The 14,966-nt window shown below is 44.4% G+C and overlaps 1 protein-coding gene across 5 annotated transcripts in view; it reads right to left on the bottom strand.

Annotated features, from left to right (window-relative positions):
- Window positions 1–14,966, bottom strand: part of LOC112264891 (sterile alpha motif domain-containing protein 12) — a 116,199-nt gene that overhangs the window by 74,536 nt on the left and 26,697 nt on the right. For all 5 annotated transcript variants that reach the window (XM_024441794.2, XM_024441793.2, XM_042295720.1 and 2 more), the window contains exons 2-3: window positions 8,720–8,916; window positions 1,515–1,644 (exon numbers count right to left, since the gene is read on the bottom strand). In XM_024441794.2, the coding sequence (XP_024297562.1) occupies window positions 1,515–1,644; window positions 8,720–8,887 (298 nt within the window). In that variant the 5' untranslated portion in view covers window positions 8,888–8,916. The remainder of the gene's footprint in view (window positions 1–1,514; window positions 1,645–8,719; window positions 8,917–14,966) is intronic.

The raw sequence follows: 14,966 nt of genomic DNA, 5'->3' as shown, positions 1-14,966 counted from the left end.
GGGGGGGTGGGGTGAATCTTGGCAATCGAGGTGCTCGGATGGGAAACATTGATTTTGACTTTGGCTGCCGCTCCACGTTGCTGGCAGGGGATGGCAACCGACAGCTGCATATTGAAGTCGTTCAAAGAAGTGAAAACGTAGTGCTGCTGCAAAGCCTTGAGATGTAAAATATCTTATACTGTCAGAGCTGGGACCTAAATAAGGGACGTGTAAGAGTTATGATTTGGATACGGTGCCCTGTATTGATTTGCTACTTCTGAAAGGATGACCAGTGGGCCAAGACCAATGAAATTGGTTGTATTGACTTCCTACAAGAGCGTTGGGTTCTCTCTGACTGTTGAAATATTATCTTCCTACTCTATTACCATAGATACCATAGCAAAAGTAAGTCCTATCAAACAAAGGGCCTTCTCCTAATCAGACCAGAAACGAACCACACACAGCATTATCATTTTCCAACTCAATTTCCTTGCCTTGGCCAGTGGGACTCAATAGGTCTTTCTAGTTGTTGTTGTGTACACAGTACTTGTTCCTATTCTACTAGTTTGTTTACACAGTGTGGTACTCAAGCACAATACTACATTCCTCATGATTTGCTTGCTCTAGTTAAATCTAATCTAGTGAAAAAATTATGCATGATATTTCTGCATGTTTGGGATGCAAATTGCATTGTGAGCCCGATTGGTATGGCCTGGCCTGTTTTAATTGCAGTCTGTTAATTCATGCGGGTTGGGATGACGAGGGGAATTACTAGCGTGTTTTGTGCATATCGTTATCGCTAATTGGGCCGGTGGTTAACCCCTTATCCACTCCTCTGATCCTGAGACAAAAACATCTCATAACCGCAGGTCATTACACTAATTGTGAGACAACATCTTAGGTCATGTGCTTGTTTCATTATCGGCGGGCTAAATGAGGAAATGCATATTCAGAGACAACGTGCTAAGATGATCTACTATTTTAAACCTAAGTTTATTGCCAAGTTTGAATTTAGTGAAACTCGTGGTGATGGTTCTCATGAGCAAAATGAGATGGATGAAATGGGCCCTTTTCTATATTTATTACATAGTGCATCATTTGCTATTTTATTTGTTTATGTACATGTTATTGACATGGGCTAATTGGGATTCTTACTGTACGTCGCCAGCTCCTACTAATCTTAATGGAAAGTAGCATTTCTCAGCTAGCATTTTCTACCCCTTAATGGAACGCCGCTGCCGTGTGCTCCGGTTGAGCCCTTAACCCCAGCGACCTCGGTTTCCTCACGGCCTAAGTGCATTATGGGTGAAGTGCTCCATTTCGCCAGTCACGGCGAGCTGCAAATAAACATTCTTAATGTAATCAGTCGTGCTCCGAGAGGTTGAGTGCGTGGCAATTAGCCTTCGTCATTATGCGGCAGGCGGGTCGTTGGCGGGTGTGACCTTGGAGGGGCTCGTTAGGGGGATGATTGACATGGCGACGGTGGCAACAGTAACCGCGACGAGACAGACAGACTCAGGCTGTGGCGGGCGCACCTGTGATGTCATGCTGCTTGAAGGAGTCACTGTAGATCTGGTGCTGCTTGGGGCAGTGCTTCTTCAGCCACTTGCACACGTCCTGCTGGGTCCACAGGGCCACCGGCTTGGACAGCTTTACATTCCCCGACTGCGTGGAGGGGAAAGACAACAGATGACTTATAGGTGCAAAATAGATGGCACATACAGTACTAACACAGACTGTACATATACAGTGCACACACAAACAATACAATATCAACCAATGCAGATAAAAGGGCTATCTGTATAATCCGGATGGCACAGTTCCTAAGACTAGATCTGCAGGTCAGTAAAATCAACAGCAATACACAAGAGTAGCTAGCTTATACACCATGCAGGCCTTAGGGTTAGAAATTACACAGTACATGCCAGTATTCAGAGGATTAGAAATTACACAGTACATGCCAGTATTCAGAGGATTAGAAATTACACAGTACATGCCAGTATTCGGATGGGGTTGTGTTAAATGCGGAAGACACATTTCAGTTGAATGCATTCAGTTGGACAACTGATTAGGTATCCCCCTTTCCCTTACCAATGATATAGCATTGTCTACAGATAGGGTAATAAGCGGATATGCATGTTTCACAAGAACCACTAATGGAATCATTGTACAGCACTATTTACCAGACCAAATGGGACATACTATAAATCCTTTGACAGACAACACCATGCAGCCAGGTTGATAGTTCATATGTTGCCTAATCCCTCAGGCATTCAGTGTGCGTCCCGCTGAACAAGCCGCCACTGTAGCGAAAGTGCTGGCATCGCTTCGTTTTGATTGAGGGGCAACTCAAATTACCCACCGAGAGAGGTGGTTAAAATTTCACATCCACCCCCTTCCTCCCATTTCCCTCCCACTCCAGTCAGCAGCGGCTCGCTGTGTGGTGCAGCATAGCAATAGAACATGCCTCCACCTCGGCTAGGCCAGCATAACAGTACCCACCACATTCCCCTTTATGTCTCTACCTACCTAACTAACTGACTAACTGACTGACTGACTGACTGACTGACTGACAGAGAGAGAGAGAGAGAGACTGTCCTTCTCCCAGTGCCAAGTATAGTTAGAGTACAGATGACCGACGTGCCTGCTTTGGCAGGCCACAGAGACACCAAATCTGCAGAGACGGAAGAGACAGGAGACCTCCGCTGAGGAGAAGATGGCGTTGCAACAACAACCCACGTTAACCATTAAATACAGCTCAGCTCGCCACCAATTAACCCTGACCAGCAGCCTGGGGCATATGGTACAGTACAGTACGGCGAATGAGCTAGTGTAGCTCTGGATGGCTTAGCCAGAAACACTACGATGAGCTAGTAGGGAGGAAAGGGGAGAGAAAGAAAGAAGGTGTGTGTGTGTTTGTGTGCGACTGATCAACAACTACAGGAAGCAGTGCAGTGAAAAAGTATTTGCCCTCATTCTAAATTCTCTACTCTCGCATATATATATATTTTTTATACTGAATGTCAGATCTTCAACGCAAACCTAAAATTAGATAGAAGGGAACCGGAGTGAACAAATATCACATACGAATTTCATTTCATTTATTTCATAAACAAAAGTTATGCAACACCAACAGTAATGCCCCCGTGTGAAAGTCATTTCCACTTTACACTCAATAACTGGTTGTGCCACCTTCAGGAAGCGTTTGGTTGGAGTCACTGCAACTGAAGGTGGCACAACCAGTTAGAGTGGAAATGACTTTCACACGGGGGCATTACTGTTGGTGTTGCATAACTTTTGTTTATTAAATTAAATGAGTATGTAATTGTTATTCGTTCACTCAGATTCCCTTTTATCTAAATTTTAGGTTTGCATTGAAGATCTGACATTCAGTATAAAAAATATATATATGCAGAAGTAGAGAATTTAGAATGAGGGCAAATACTTTAAGGCATGTCCTGCCACGTTTCATGTCCTGCCACGTTTCATGTCCTGCCACGTTTCATGTCCTGCCACGTTTCATGTCCTGCCACGTTTCATGTCCTGCCACGTTTCATGTCCTGCCACGTTTCATGTCCTGCCACGTTTCATGTCCTGCCACAACATCTCTATTGGGATTCGGTCTGGACTTTGACTAGGCCATTCCAAAACATCAAATGTAGACTTGATTGTCTGTTTTGGATCATTGTTTTGCTGCATGACCCCAGCTGCACTTCAGCTTCAGCTCACAGACGATTGGCCTGACATTCTCCTGTAGAATTCTCAGATAATAGAAGGAAGTAATCTCTAAGGCAAGTCATCCAGGTCCTGAGGCAGCAAAGCATCCCCAAACCATCACACTACCACACCATGCTTGACCATTGGTATAAGGTTCTTACTGTGGAACGCAGTGTTTGGTTTTCGCAAAGCATAAATGGGACCTACAGTACCAGTCGAAACATTGGACACTCATTCCAGGGTTTTTCTTTATTTGGACTATTTTCTACATTGTAGAATAATAGTGAAGACATCAAAACTATGAAATAACAGCTCTGGAATCATGTATTAACCTAAACATTTTTTTTAAATGACAGTTTAGCACACTCTTGGCATTCTCTCAACCAGCTTCATGAGGTAGTCACCTGGAATGCATTTCAATTAACAGGACTGCCTTGTTAAAAGTTAATTTGTGGAATTTCTTTCCTTCTTAATGCATTTGAGCCAATAAGTTGTGTTGTGACAAGGTAGAGGTGGTATACAGATGATATCCCTATTTAGTAAAAGGCCAAGTCCATATAATGGCAAGAACAGCTCAAATAAGTAAAGAGAAATGACAGTCCGACATTACTTTAAGACATAAAGGTCAGTCAATACGTAACATTTCAAGAACTTCAAAAACTTCTTTAAGTGCTGTCGCAAAAACCATCAAGCGCTATGATGAAACTGGCTTTCATGAGGACTGCCACAGGAAAGGAAGACCCAGAGTTACCTCTGCTGCAGAGGATCAGTTCATTAGAGTTACCAGCCTCAGAAATTGCAGTTTAAATAAATGCTACAGAGTTCAAGTAACAGACACATCTCAACATCAACTGTTCAGAGGAGACTGAGTGAATCAGGCCTCCATGGTTGAATTGCTGCAAAGAATCCACTACTAAAGGACACCATTAAGAAGAAGAGACTTGCTTGGGCCAAGAAACACGAGAAATGGACATTAGAACGGTGGAAATATGTCAAAATTTGAGATTTCTGGTTCCAACCGCCGTGCCGTTGTGAGACACAGAGTAGGTGACCACAGCATTCTGCAGCGATACGCCATCCCATCTGGTTTGCGCTTAGTGGGACTAGCTTTTGTCTTTCAACAGGACAATGACTCAAAATACACATCCAGGCAGTGTTAGGGCTATTTGACCAAGGAGAGAGATGGAGCGCTGCATCAGATGACCTCTCCTCCACAATTACCCAACCTCAACCCAATTGAGATGGTTTGGGATGAGTTGGACTACAGAGTGAAGGGAAACAGCATATACCAAGTGCTCAGCATATGTGGGAACTCCTTCAAGACTGTTGGAAAAGCATTCCAGCTGTCATCAAGGCAAAAGGTGGCTACTTTGAAGAATCTAAAACACATTTTGATTTAAAACTTGTTGGGTTACTCCATGATTCCATGTGTTATTTCATACTTCTGATGTCTTCACTTTTATTCTACAACGTAGTAAAATAAAGAAAAACCCTTGAATGAGTAGGTGTCCAAACTTTGGACTGGTACTGTATGTCATCCAAGAGAAAGGATTTGGCTTTGCTCACTCTACTGCTCAGCTCATAATGTTCCCCGCACAGGGTAAGCTCGCTGGGGTTGGAGGGGGAACTGCAACAGTTCCTGAATCAATAGCCATCCATGTATTTCATAGTACTGTAATGCAACACAGAGCAGTGTTTCTGGGTGAGGCTGAGTGAGTGAGTGAGTGAGTGAGAGTGAGAGAGAGAGAGAAAGAGAGACGGAGAAACAAAGGGAAATCATCCACAGAACTTCATGAGACTCTGGGCCAATTAGAGATTTGAGTGACAAGCGCCGGTGTGCAGAGCGAGAAAAAGACAGCTTTATTTCTAAGTGAGAAATTGAGAATATGTCTGCATGCACAAGCTCGTAAACACACACACACACACACACACACACACACACACACACACACACACACACACACACACACAAAAAAACAGTCAATCTGTCCTTGGCATAATTTAACACACTACGCAGTTCATGTATTTTACATGTTACCTTAGCAACAGAGCAAGGACAACTTCAAAACACAAACACTTTAAGGATGTCAGTTGCCAAAGCCATGAAAATGAAACCCACAGCAACACAGACTACTACCAGGTGTAATTAATAGGATACTTAATATTGACACTAAAAGCCTTACCGATCGATAGTGAATTAATTACTTACATTAATTCAAAGTAACACCATTATTACAAGAATCTAAAGGCATTCAAGGAGCTCTCGTACTGTAGTGTTAGCATAGCTCCACCACTGTGTAGCCTAGTTAGGACACTACACAGCTCTGGCATTCACAAACATACAGCGCCATCTAGCGAATACATGGTCACACTGCACCAATCCAATACCACACTGCATCATTCCATCATTCCGATACATTTCCTCACTGTTGAGAGGGAATAGCCATTAGTGTCACACTGACTGAGTGGTCATTTGAGACGTCGAGCCCCAGTGTTGTTCTCGCCCCATCTCCTTTCGTAGCTCACTTAATTAACTAGTCCAGCGTTGCGTCAGGCGTTGCCTGGGCCTGCTGTTTCTCTCCCTTTATTATTTCGCTCCCAAAGCTCAACGGAAAAGAAAATGAACTAATTATTCCATTACGTTGCGGGGATAAGGCAGGCTAGGCTGTCGCTATGTGGACGGCAGGCCGGGCTGGGAGGGAGAAATTACACGCTATTCTGAGTGAATTAATAACCGCTTTCTTTAAAAGACGCGCTCCAGGTTGAGAAATTGGATTTACAAGCAGCGTCAAGACCGACTTCATTGGGCCACATCAAAAGAATGTGCACAACACAACACTGGCTTTTAATTCCCTGACCTCAGAAGTCAATATGGGTCCATAACACAGCAGGGCAATAGAAGTTCATGTGTGTGTAAGACAAAGTAAGATATTGCTTTGGGCATGATATCTGTAGGGTCTCTTGATTTTCCATGATCATATATGCCGTTTAGAAGACGCTGTTATCCAATTTGACTTAGTCATGCGCGCATATATTTTATGGGTGGGTGGTCCCAGGAATCGAACCCATTATCCTGGAGTTGAAGGCACCATGCTCTACAAAGGTCATGCTTTCAGTCAATGCCATTGCTTAGCCACAGAGTTCCCTCTATAGGCAGAACTGCGCCGTACTGTGATGGCTCCGACGTTTTCTTTTCTTATTGTCCTTTCAAACATGTTCCAGCATCTAGGGGAATGTGTAGCCTGGCCAGAGCAGTACAGCTTGGCTCGAGTTGGTTTGGCTCAGTAGTGTGAAAAGGGTATCAAAGTCATGAACTCAAATGGCAGATACTGTACAATGTACATGGTTGAAAATACAGTTTGTGATTAAGACGTGTTGTACTTTATGCTACATTCAACGGCTGGCCGTGCCTTCCTCCTGGCTACTCCAATCTCTGCCAACAGCTCCGCCCCCCCACATTATTTTTCAAATTAACCTACATGGTGGTTTATCACACTCTTATACTGTAGGAACACAGAAGGCCTGTACCATGCAGTGAGACCATAAAAAAAAACATTCTAGTTGTTCGTAGGCTTATGCGTTATACCGTTTACCAGGGTATTGGAAAAAGCCACAGGACGGTTTTTCAATATTTGAACATTTTCAATAAAAAGTGACTATTTGTAACTACTTTTAGTTAATACCTGCAGTCAACTTGTGCAATACATTAGGAGATAAAGCAGAGTGGGTTTGTCATGTCACCTGTCACATTATGAAGCTTACCATAGTTCCCCAAAACGGTTGAGCCAGTCACGCGCTTGTTAGTAAGTCGCACAACGGGAGTGTATAGATTTCTATATCTATAGTGAGTCTCTGTTGTGCGGCGCACATGAGGCGATGAAGTTACACATGTATGCAATTCACTACTAAAATGTTTGCCGTCAGATATCTTATAATGGCTTTCTGCCAGAAGTCAGAGAGTTCTGGATGAGTTCTGCACAGCTGACATTTTTTCCCCTATGCTTCCTACTAGAGTTCTCTCCTCCGTGTGCACATGCTAGTCTTCCATCAGAAAAGCATGCATCACAACTTTGTTCATTTGCACAATTTCTCTCGTTCACTCTTGCTCGTAAATGTCCACACTCATCAGAAATGACATTCGGTAGCTACTAGCTATGCTTGTATAACTTTATGAGCTGGATTTGCCTGTCTTTGCCATTTAGTTCATGTTCGTTTTCACTAAATCCCGGGATAAGAGAAGGATGACAATATTAAAATCTGCCCAAGCCTAGTTGTTCCTCTACATTTCAAAGGCGTAGCTACATAGGGCTTCTTGGAGGACATATTGTCTGGGTGAAAGCAGTTCCAGGCAGTCAGCTTGACAGATAATTATCTCTGTCGTTTTCTTTCTCATCTCCCATCAGAGACAGAGGCAGAAAAAGGAGGAAATGTCAGATCTGTTGTCTCGACAGGATGCCATTTTTAGAGAGGAAATCAAATAAAATTCTCCACTGATGACAACCTTTAATCTAAACAAGTCATTCTCAGGAAACATTGAATAAGGGCTGTCAAGGGAGTTCATTTGAAAAGTTGTGTATTTACTTGATTGATCAAGCAATGGTTAGGTGCCAGAAAGTGTAGTAAGTAATTGCTGAATTCAAGATTGTCTGTTAGAATTACAGATCTGAAATGCCTTGAAAATTAGCAAGGGACAGCGAAAGATGGGACACATTACAAATATCCCAAAATGCACCTACACATCTATTACATACCAATGATTATGGTGAGTGGTCACCCCAGCCTGGTACCCATCCTGACATTTGTTAGAGCAGCCTTTCTCAACCCAGTCCTCGGGTCACACCAGCCGTACCATACATGTAACGTGCTCCAACACCATGCACACCTGAAAACTAGTCAACTAATCAGCAAGCGTTTTTTTTTATGAACCAGGTGTGCTGGATTTAGGATACGTCAAATATATGTAACGACTAGTGGGTCCCGAGGACTGGGTTGATGAAGACGGCACTGAAGTCCCCGTTCTTACACGTGAGAGTTCTGACTCGGAGACGGAGCGCTGGGGCGGTGAGCGGCGCTGGTACCCGGGGCTCACGTCCTGATAGGTGGGGCTGTCGTCGTCCAGCATGGCACCCTGGTCCAGAGGCTCCTCCTCCAGGTGAGAGGTCACATCGTCCGGGCACATCTGGTGGTCCATCCCATTCTGGGTCAGGTTGCAGTGGACAGCTGCAGGGAGAGATAAGAGGGAGGGAGGGGACAAACACAAGGTTAAATAAACTATAGGACACCAATGTGTACAGTATAGATGTGTGTCTGTGAACCAACCATCATCTTGCTACTTAGTAAGTGTACAATCGTGGCCAAAAGTTTGGAGAATGACACAATTATTAATTTCCACAAAGTCTGCTGCTTCAGTGTCTTTAGATATTTTTTGTCAGATGTCACTATGGAATACTGAAGTATAATTACAAGCATTTCATAAGTGTCAAAGGCTTTTATTGACAATTACATGAAGTTGATGCAAAGAGTCAATATTTCCAGTGTTGACCCTTCTTTTTCAAGACCTCTGCAATCTGTCCTGGCATGCTGTCAATTAACTTCTGGGCCACATCCTGACTGATGGCAGCCCATTCTTGCATAATCAATGCATGGAGTTTGTCAGAATTTGTGTGTTTTTGTTTGTCCACCCGCCTCTTTAGGATTGACCACAAGTTCTCAATGGGATTAAGGTCTGGGGAGTATCCTGGCCATGGACCCAAAATATCGATGTTTTGTTCCCCGGGCCACTTAGTTATCACTTTTGCCTTACGGCAAGGTGCTCCATCATGCTGGAAAAGGCATTGTTCGTCACCAAACTGTTCCTGGACAGTTGGGAGAAGTTGCCCTATGAGGATGTGTTGGTACCATTCTTTATTCATGGCTGTGTTCTTAGGCAAAATTGTGAGTGAGCCCACTCCCTTGGCTGAGAAGCACAACAGTAATTATCATGCAGTTACCTTGAGCGATTATCTAAGGCATAAAATAATTCCACGAGGATTATGGATACAGAAAGCACCTTCTCTTGGTTTGAACAACCCCTTCTTTTGTGAACGATGGTGCGAGATTCTTAATAAATACTCCTTTGATTTAATGGCTCTGACCATACAAGAAGTCAGAACAATTGAGCATGATTAGAGATCAAATGAAACAGCTAAATGTTGATCTAGAAAGCAAGATCACCAATAAAGGACAAAAAAAAGAGAACATTGATCAACGTGGGAAAAATGAATGACAAACTTGGAGACAAAGCCAAGCAAGCTAAAAAAAAAAATTTTTTTAAACTACACAGAGCAGAAGGTGCATTTCTGGAGGGATGGCGGAGACACTCCCACGAGCAAGCTGGAAGGGTAAACGCCAGCCCAGCCATAATCCTAGTGGCGATCAACCTCCCTTCACATCTAACTCCAGTGACCAATTAAGAGCCGGAGCGTCTTCTTTTTTGGAGAATCCCGATGGACGACATCATCGAATAGGCCGTCATCACAACCACCACCCACCCCGCTTTCCAAGCAAGAAATGCTGGAGAGGATAACGCAGGAAGACGGCAACACCCGAAGTCCCCCCCCACACACACGGAGCAAGACACGGTAATTCAATTGTCCAACAGGTCTATATCTGATACATGTTCATCTGCCCTAGCTAAGGGACTATCATTTGTCCCAACATCACAGGCCAATGACTGATACAGTTATCGACTTTTGAGTGACTGAGCTTTTGAGTGACGCAGTTTGAGTGACTGAGTTTTGGGGTAATGGGGTTGCCCCCTTCAATGTAAATCCATTGAATGAGACTAGTAACCAGACAGGAGAGTGCTAATGCTCTTCCAATTGATAACCTGAATGACAATGAACTTGACTCTCGCTTTGAAGACATAAGGGAAAACGCATTTAGCAAATATTTACCACCCAAAATAAGTCCCTCTTGAAACCTATTGCTGCCTCGTTGAGAAAGATACATGGCTATCTCCTGGCTAAGAAACAAGAATACTAGTTATTCCACAATATGTCCAAAGCAGGAAAAGAAATCCTTATGGAACTCAAAAATGACTCCTGTATGATGATAAAAACATGCCGACAGAGGTGCAATAGTGATGTAAAAAGCTGCAAACTATGACAAGGACATTCTGAGAATGCAGTGCTGAAAATTACAAAGACAGAATATGAGTATATGAAAGTTGACAACCCCCTGGTCATGTACACTCTCCTAGTAACGGATCGCTGAAAGAGAATATCTCTGCCTTTGTAGACCATTTAGTGAAACCCCGGGTGATCGCTCTCCCCACGTATACCAGAGACTATTGATTTGATTAATCTCCTGAAATATGTGGGCCATATACCAGAACATTCTATTCTGTGTACTTTTGATGTTACCAGTCTATATACTAAACATCCCCCACCAGGGTGGCCCTAGAGGCCCTCAAGTTCTTCCTCAATGAATGTGCCAATTGTATTGTGGACTTGTGGTGGAACTGACTTTTTCTTCCAGACCAAAGGGACAGCGACGGGGGGCACTACGGCTCCTAATTATTTTAACCAATGTTTGGGGAAAAAAGGTGGTGCTGAATCCAGACCTTAACCCCTTTATCCCAGCCCAGGCTCTGTCGCAGCCGGCCGCGACCGGGAGGTCCATGGGGCGACGCACAATTGGCCTAGCGTCGTCCGGGTTAGGGGGGGGTTTGGCCGGTAAGGATATCCTTGTCTCATCGCGCACTAGCGACTCCTGTGGCGGGCCGGGCGCAGTGCAAGCTAACCAGGTCGCCAGGTACACAGTGTTTCCTCCGACACATTGGTGCGGCTGGCTTCCGGGTTGGATGTGCGCTGTGTTAAGAAGCAGTGCGGCTTGGTTGGGTTGTGTTTCGGAGGACGCATGGCTTTCGACCTTCGTCTCTCCCGAGCCCGTACGGGAGTTGTAGCGATGAGACAAGATAGTAGCTACTAAAAATCAATTGGATACCACGAAATTGGGGAGAAAAGGGGGTAAATACATTTTTTATATATAAATAAATTAAACTATGAATGCGCACCATCGCTTCACCATTAACTACGCCCTATCACAAAATCAGTTTTATGAAGGACAAAACCCTCCCTCTACAGATCTATATAGGAAACCACCCTCAAGAGGTGACAACTTCCAGCCACGTCCACTTATTTAAAAAGTCTCACTGTTAGTCAATTCAGCAGCATCAGAAGAATACACAGCTCTGAAGCTTCTTACCAGAAACCGACCACGGACCTCACAAAAGGAAGACGGCTACAAATGACAAATTGGATAAAACATGCAAATGATTGTTTTGAAGGGCTAACACACTTGGAAAGCCTTCAACCAAAAGTAAAAGAAAAGTAGAATACTCACCCTTGGGAAAGGCATTAAAAAAAGGACATTATCAGGCAGCACTGGGACATTATGGATACTGACCCACAACTGAAACCCATCTTCAAAAGGGAATCTTTCTGGATCCACAGGCTCAACACACGGTCTCCTTTGGCCTTAACTTAAAACCGTTTTTATTGTTCCAAAATGTCCAAATGCTTTTTTTGCCCAAATTGAATAGTGTGAGAGATCACACACACACACACACACACACACACACACACACACACACACGCGCGCGCGCATACACACGACCAAAAGAATGTGGACACATGCTCGTCGAACATCTCATTGCAGAATCATGGGCAATAATATGGAGTTGGTCTCCCATTTGCTGCTATAACAGCCTCTACTCTTCTGGGAAGGTTTTCCACTAGATGTTGAAACATTGCTGCAGGGACTTGCTTCCATTCAGCCACAAGAGCATTAGTGAGGTTGGGCACTGATGTTGGGTGATTAGGCCTGGATCGCAGTCGGCGTTCCAATTCATCACAAAGGTTTGACGGAGTTTAGATCAGGACTCTGTGCAGGCCAGTCAAGTTCTTCCACACTGATCGACAAACAATTTCTGTATGGACCTCGCTTTGTGCACGGGGGCATTGTCATGCTGAAACAAGAAAGGATCTCCTCCAAAGTTGGAAGCACAGAATTGTCTAGAATGTCATTGTATGCTGTAGCATTGATATCCCTTCACTGGAACTAAGGGGCCTAGCCCGAACCATGAAAAACAGCCCCACACCATTATTCCTCCTCCCCCAAACTTTACAGTTGGCACTAGCATCGGGGCAGGTAGCGTTCTCCTGGCATCCGCCAAACCCAGATTCATCCGTCGGACCGCCAGATGGCGAAGCGTGTTTCATCACTCTAGAGGATGCGTTTCCATCTTTTACACCACTCCAGCCAACGCTTGGCATTGTGCATGGTGAGCTTAGGCTTTTGTGCGGCTGCTCGCCCATGGAAACCAATTTCATGAAGATCCCAACAAACAGTTCTTGTGCTTAAGTTGCTTCCAGAGGCAGTCTGAAACTCGGTAGTGATTGTTGCAACTGAGGATAGATGATTTTTACACGCTACAGCCCTCATTGGTCCCGTTCTGTGAGCTAGTGTGGCCTACCACTTCGCGGTTGAGCCATTGTTGCTCCTAAACGCTTCTACTTTACAAAAACAGCACTTACAGATGACTGAGGCAGCTCTAGCTGGGCAGAAAGTTGACGAACTGACTTGTTGGAAATGTGGAATCCTATGGCCCTGGCCCACAGTGTTCTATTGGTCAGAGCCTACAGCGTGGCAGTGGAATGCTCCACACAAAACAGACAACGTTTTGGATGTCAATGAGTTCCCACCAATTTACTCCCCCTCAGCGTTTGTGTAAGTAACAGAACTCTACTGGATCACTGGGCACCTGACTAAAATCAGCCTTATATTCCTTATGTATATTTTTATAGATTACATTAGGTCATGTCTATGGCCAGGAGTTTTCCATGACCACGTTTACGTGACCATGACTATCTCCTAGAACTGGGGTCCAGACTGCAGTTTTGTTCCAAGATGGTGTAGCAGACAGACGTCTTTGTCCTCATCTTGTCCTGTGTATATATTTTTTCTATCTTTTTTCTTTGCATTTTTTTATATATTTTTCCTAAACCTCAACTTCAAAATACTCTCCTGCAACTTGCCTCATGCAATGTGGTATTGATCTGCTATTTTTTAAAGTATTTTTCTTTACTTTCGAACCAGAATCCCCCAACAGAAGCTAGCCCGCTAACTAGATACTAGATAGTGGTCAGCTAACCACTGGTAGCGGTCATCAGCTAACCTCTAGCTCGGAAATCCCTCGCTAATTTGCACAACGCGATTCAAACCAGAGCATACCGGAATTATTTTCTCTCCATATCTCCGGATTCCTACCGCAAGCTCTGAACCTTTTCACCTGGATCATTGCAGCTAGCTAGCTGCAATCCGAGTTGCTACTCCTGGCTAATGTCTCTGTCCCGAAGCAAGCACCAATTAGCCTGGAGCTAGCCCATGCTAGGCCCATCTCCCAGCTAGCAGCCACTCCTTGGGTTACAATACCTATTTTGCCAATTAGCCTGGACCCCTTTTACTACACGAAGCCCTGCTAATCCATCACGACTGGACTACTGACGTAATCTGCCCGAGGGTTGTTTTTGCAACGAGGAGGCCCCGCACGAGGAGGCTACAACAGACTTCTTTCGTTGCGACGTACCTATAAGGCCCTTCTGCTAGCTTGCTAGCCCCGGCCCGCTACCTGTCTGAATCGCCGTGTCTCCAGCCAGCTTAACTACACACTGGACCCCTATGATCACCGGGTTACGCATGCCTCTCCCTAATGTCAATATGCCTTGTCCATTGCTGTTCTGGTTAGTGATTGTCTTATTTCACTTAAGCAGAGCCTCCAGCCCTGCTCAATATGCCTTAGCTAACCCTTCAGTTACACCTCCCACACATGCAGTGACATCACCTGGTTAAAATGTTTCTAGAGACAATATCTCTCTCATCGTCACTCTATGCCTAGGTTTACCTCCACTGTATTCACATCCTACCATACCTTTGTCTGTACATTATGCCTTGAATCTTTTCTATCGCGCCCAGAAACCTGCTCCTTTTACTCTCTGTTCCGAACGTCCTAAACGACCAGTTCTTATAGCCTTTAGCCGTACCCTTATCCTACTCCTCTGTTCCTCTGGTGATGTAGAGCTTAATCCAGGCCCAGCAGTGCCTAGCTCCACTCCCATTCCCCAGGAGCTCTCATTTGTTGACTTCTGTAACCGTAAAAGCCTTGGTTTCATGCATGCTAACATTAGAAGCCTCCCCAAGTTTGTTTTATTCACTGCCTTAGCACACTC

This window comes from Oncorhynchus tshawytscha, linkage group LG13, assembly GCF_018296145.1.
Source record: "Oncorhynchus tshawytscha isolate Ot180627B linkage group LG13, Otsh_v2.0, whole genome shotgun sequence".
Lineage (NCBI taxonomy): Eukaryota > Metazoa > Chordata > Actinopteri > Salmoniformes > Salmonidae > Oncorhynchus > Oncorhynchus tshawytscha.
Note: the sequence above shows the minus strand (reverse complement) of the source record. Positions and strands in the feature narration are given on the sequence as shown.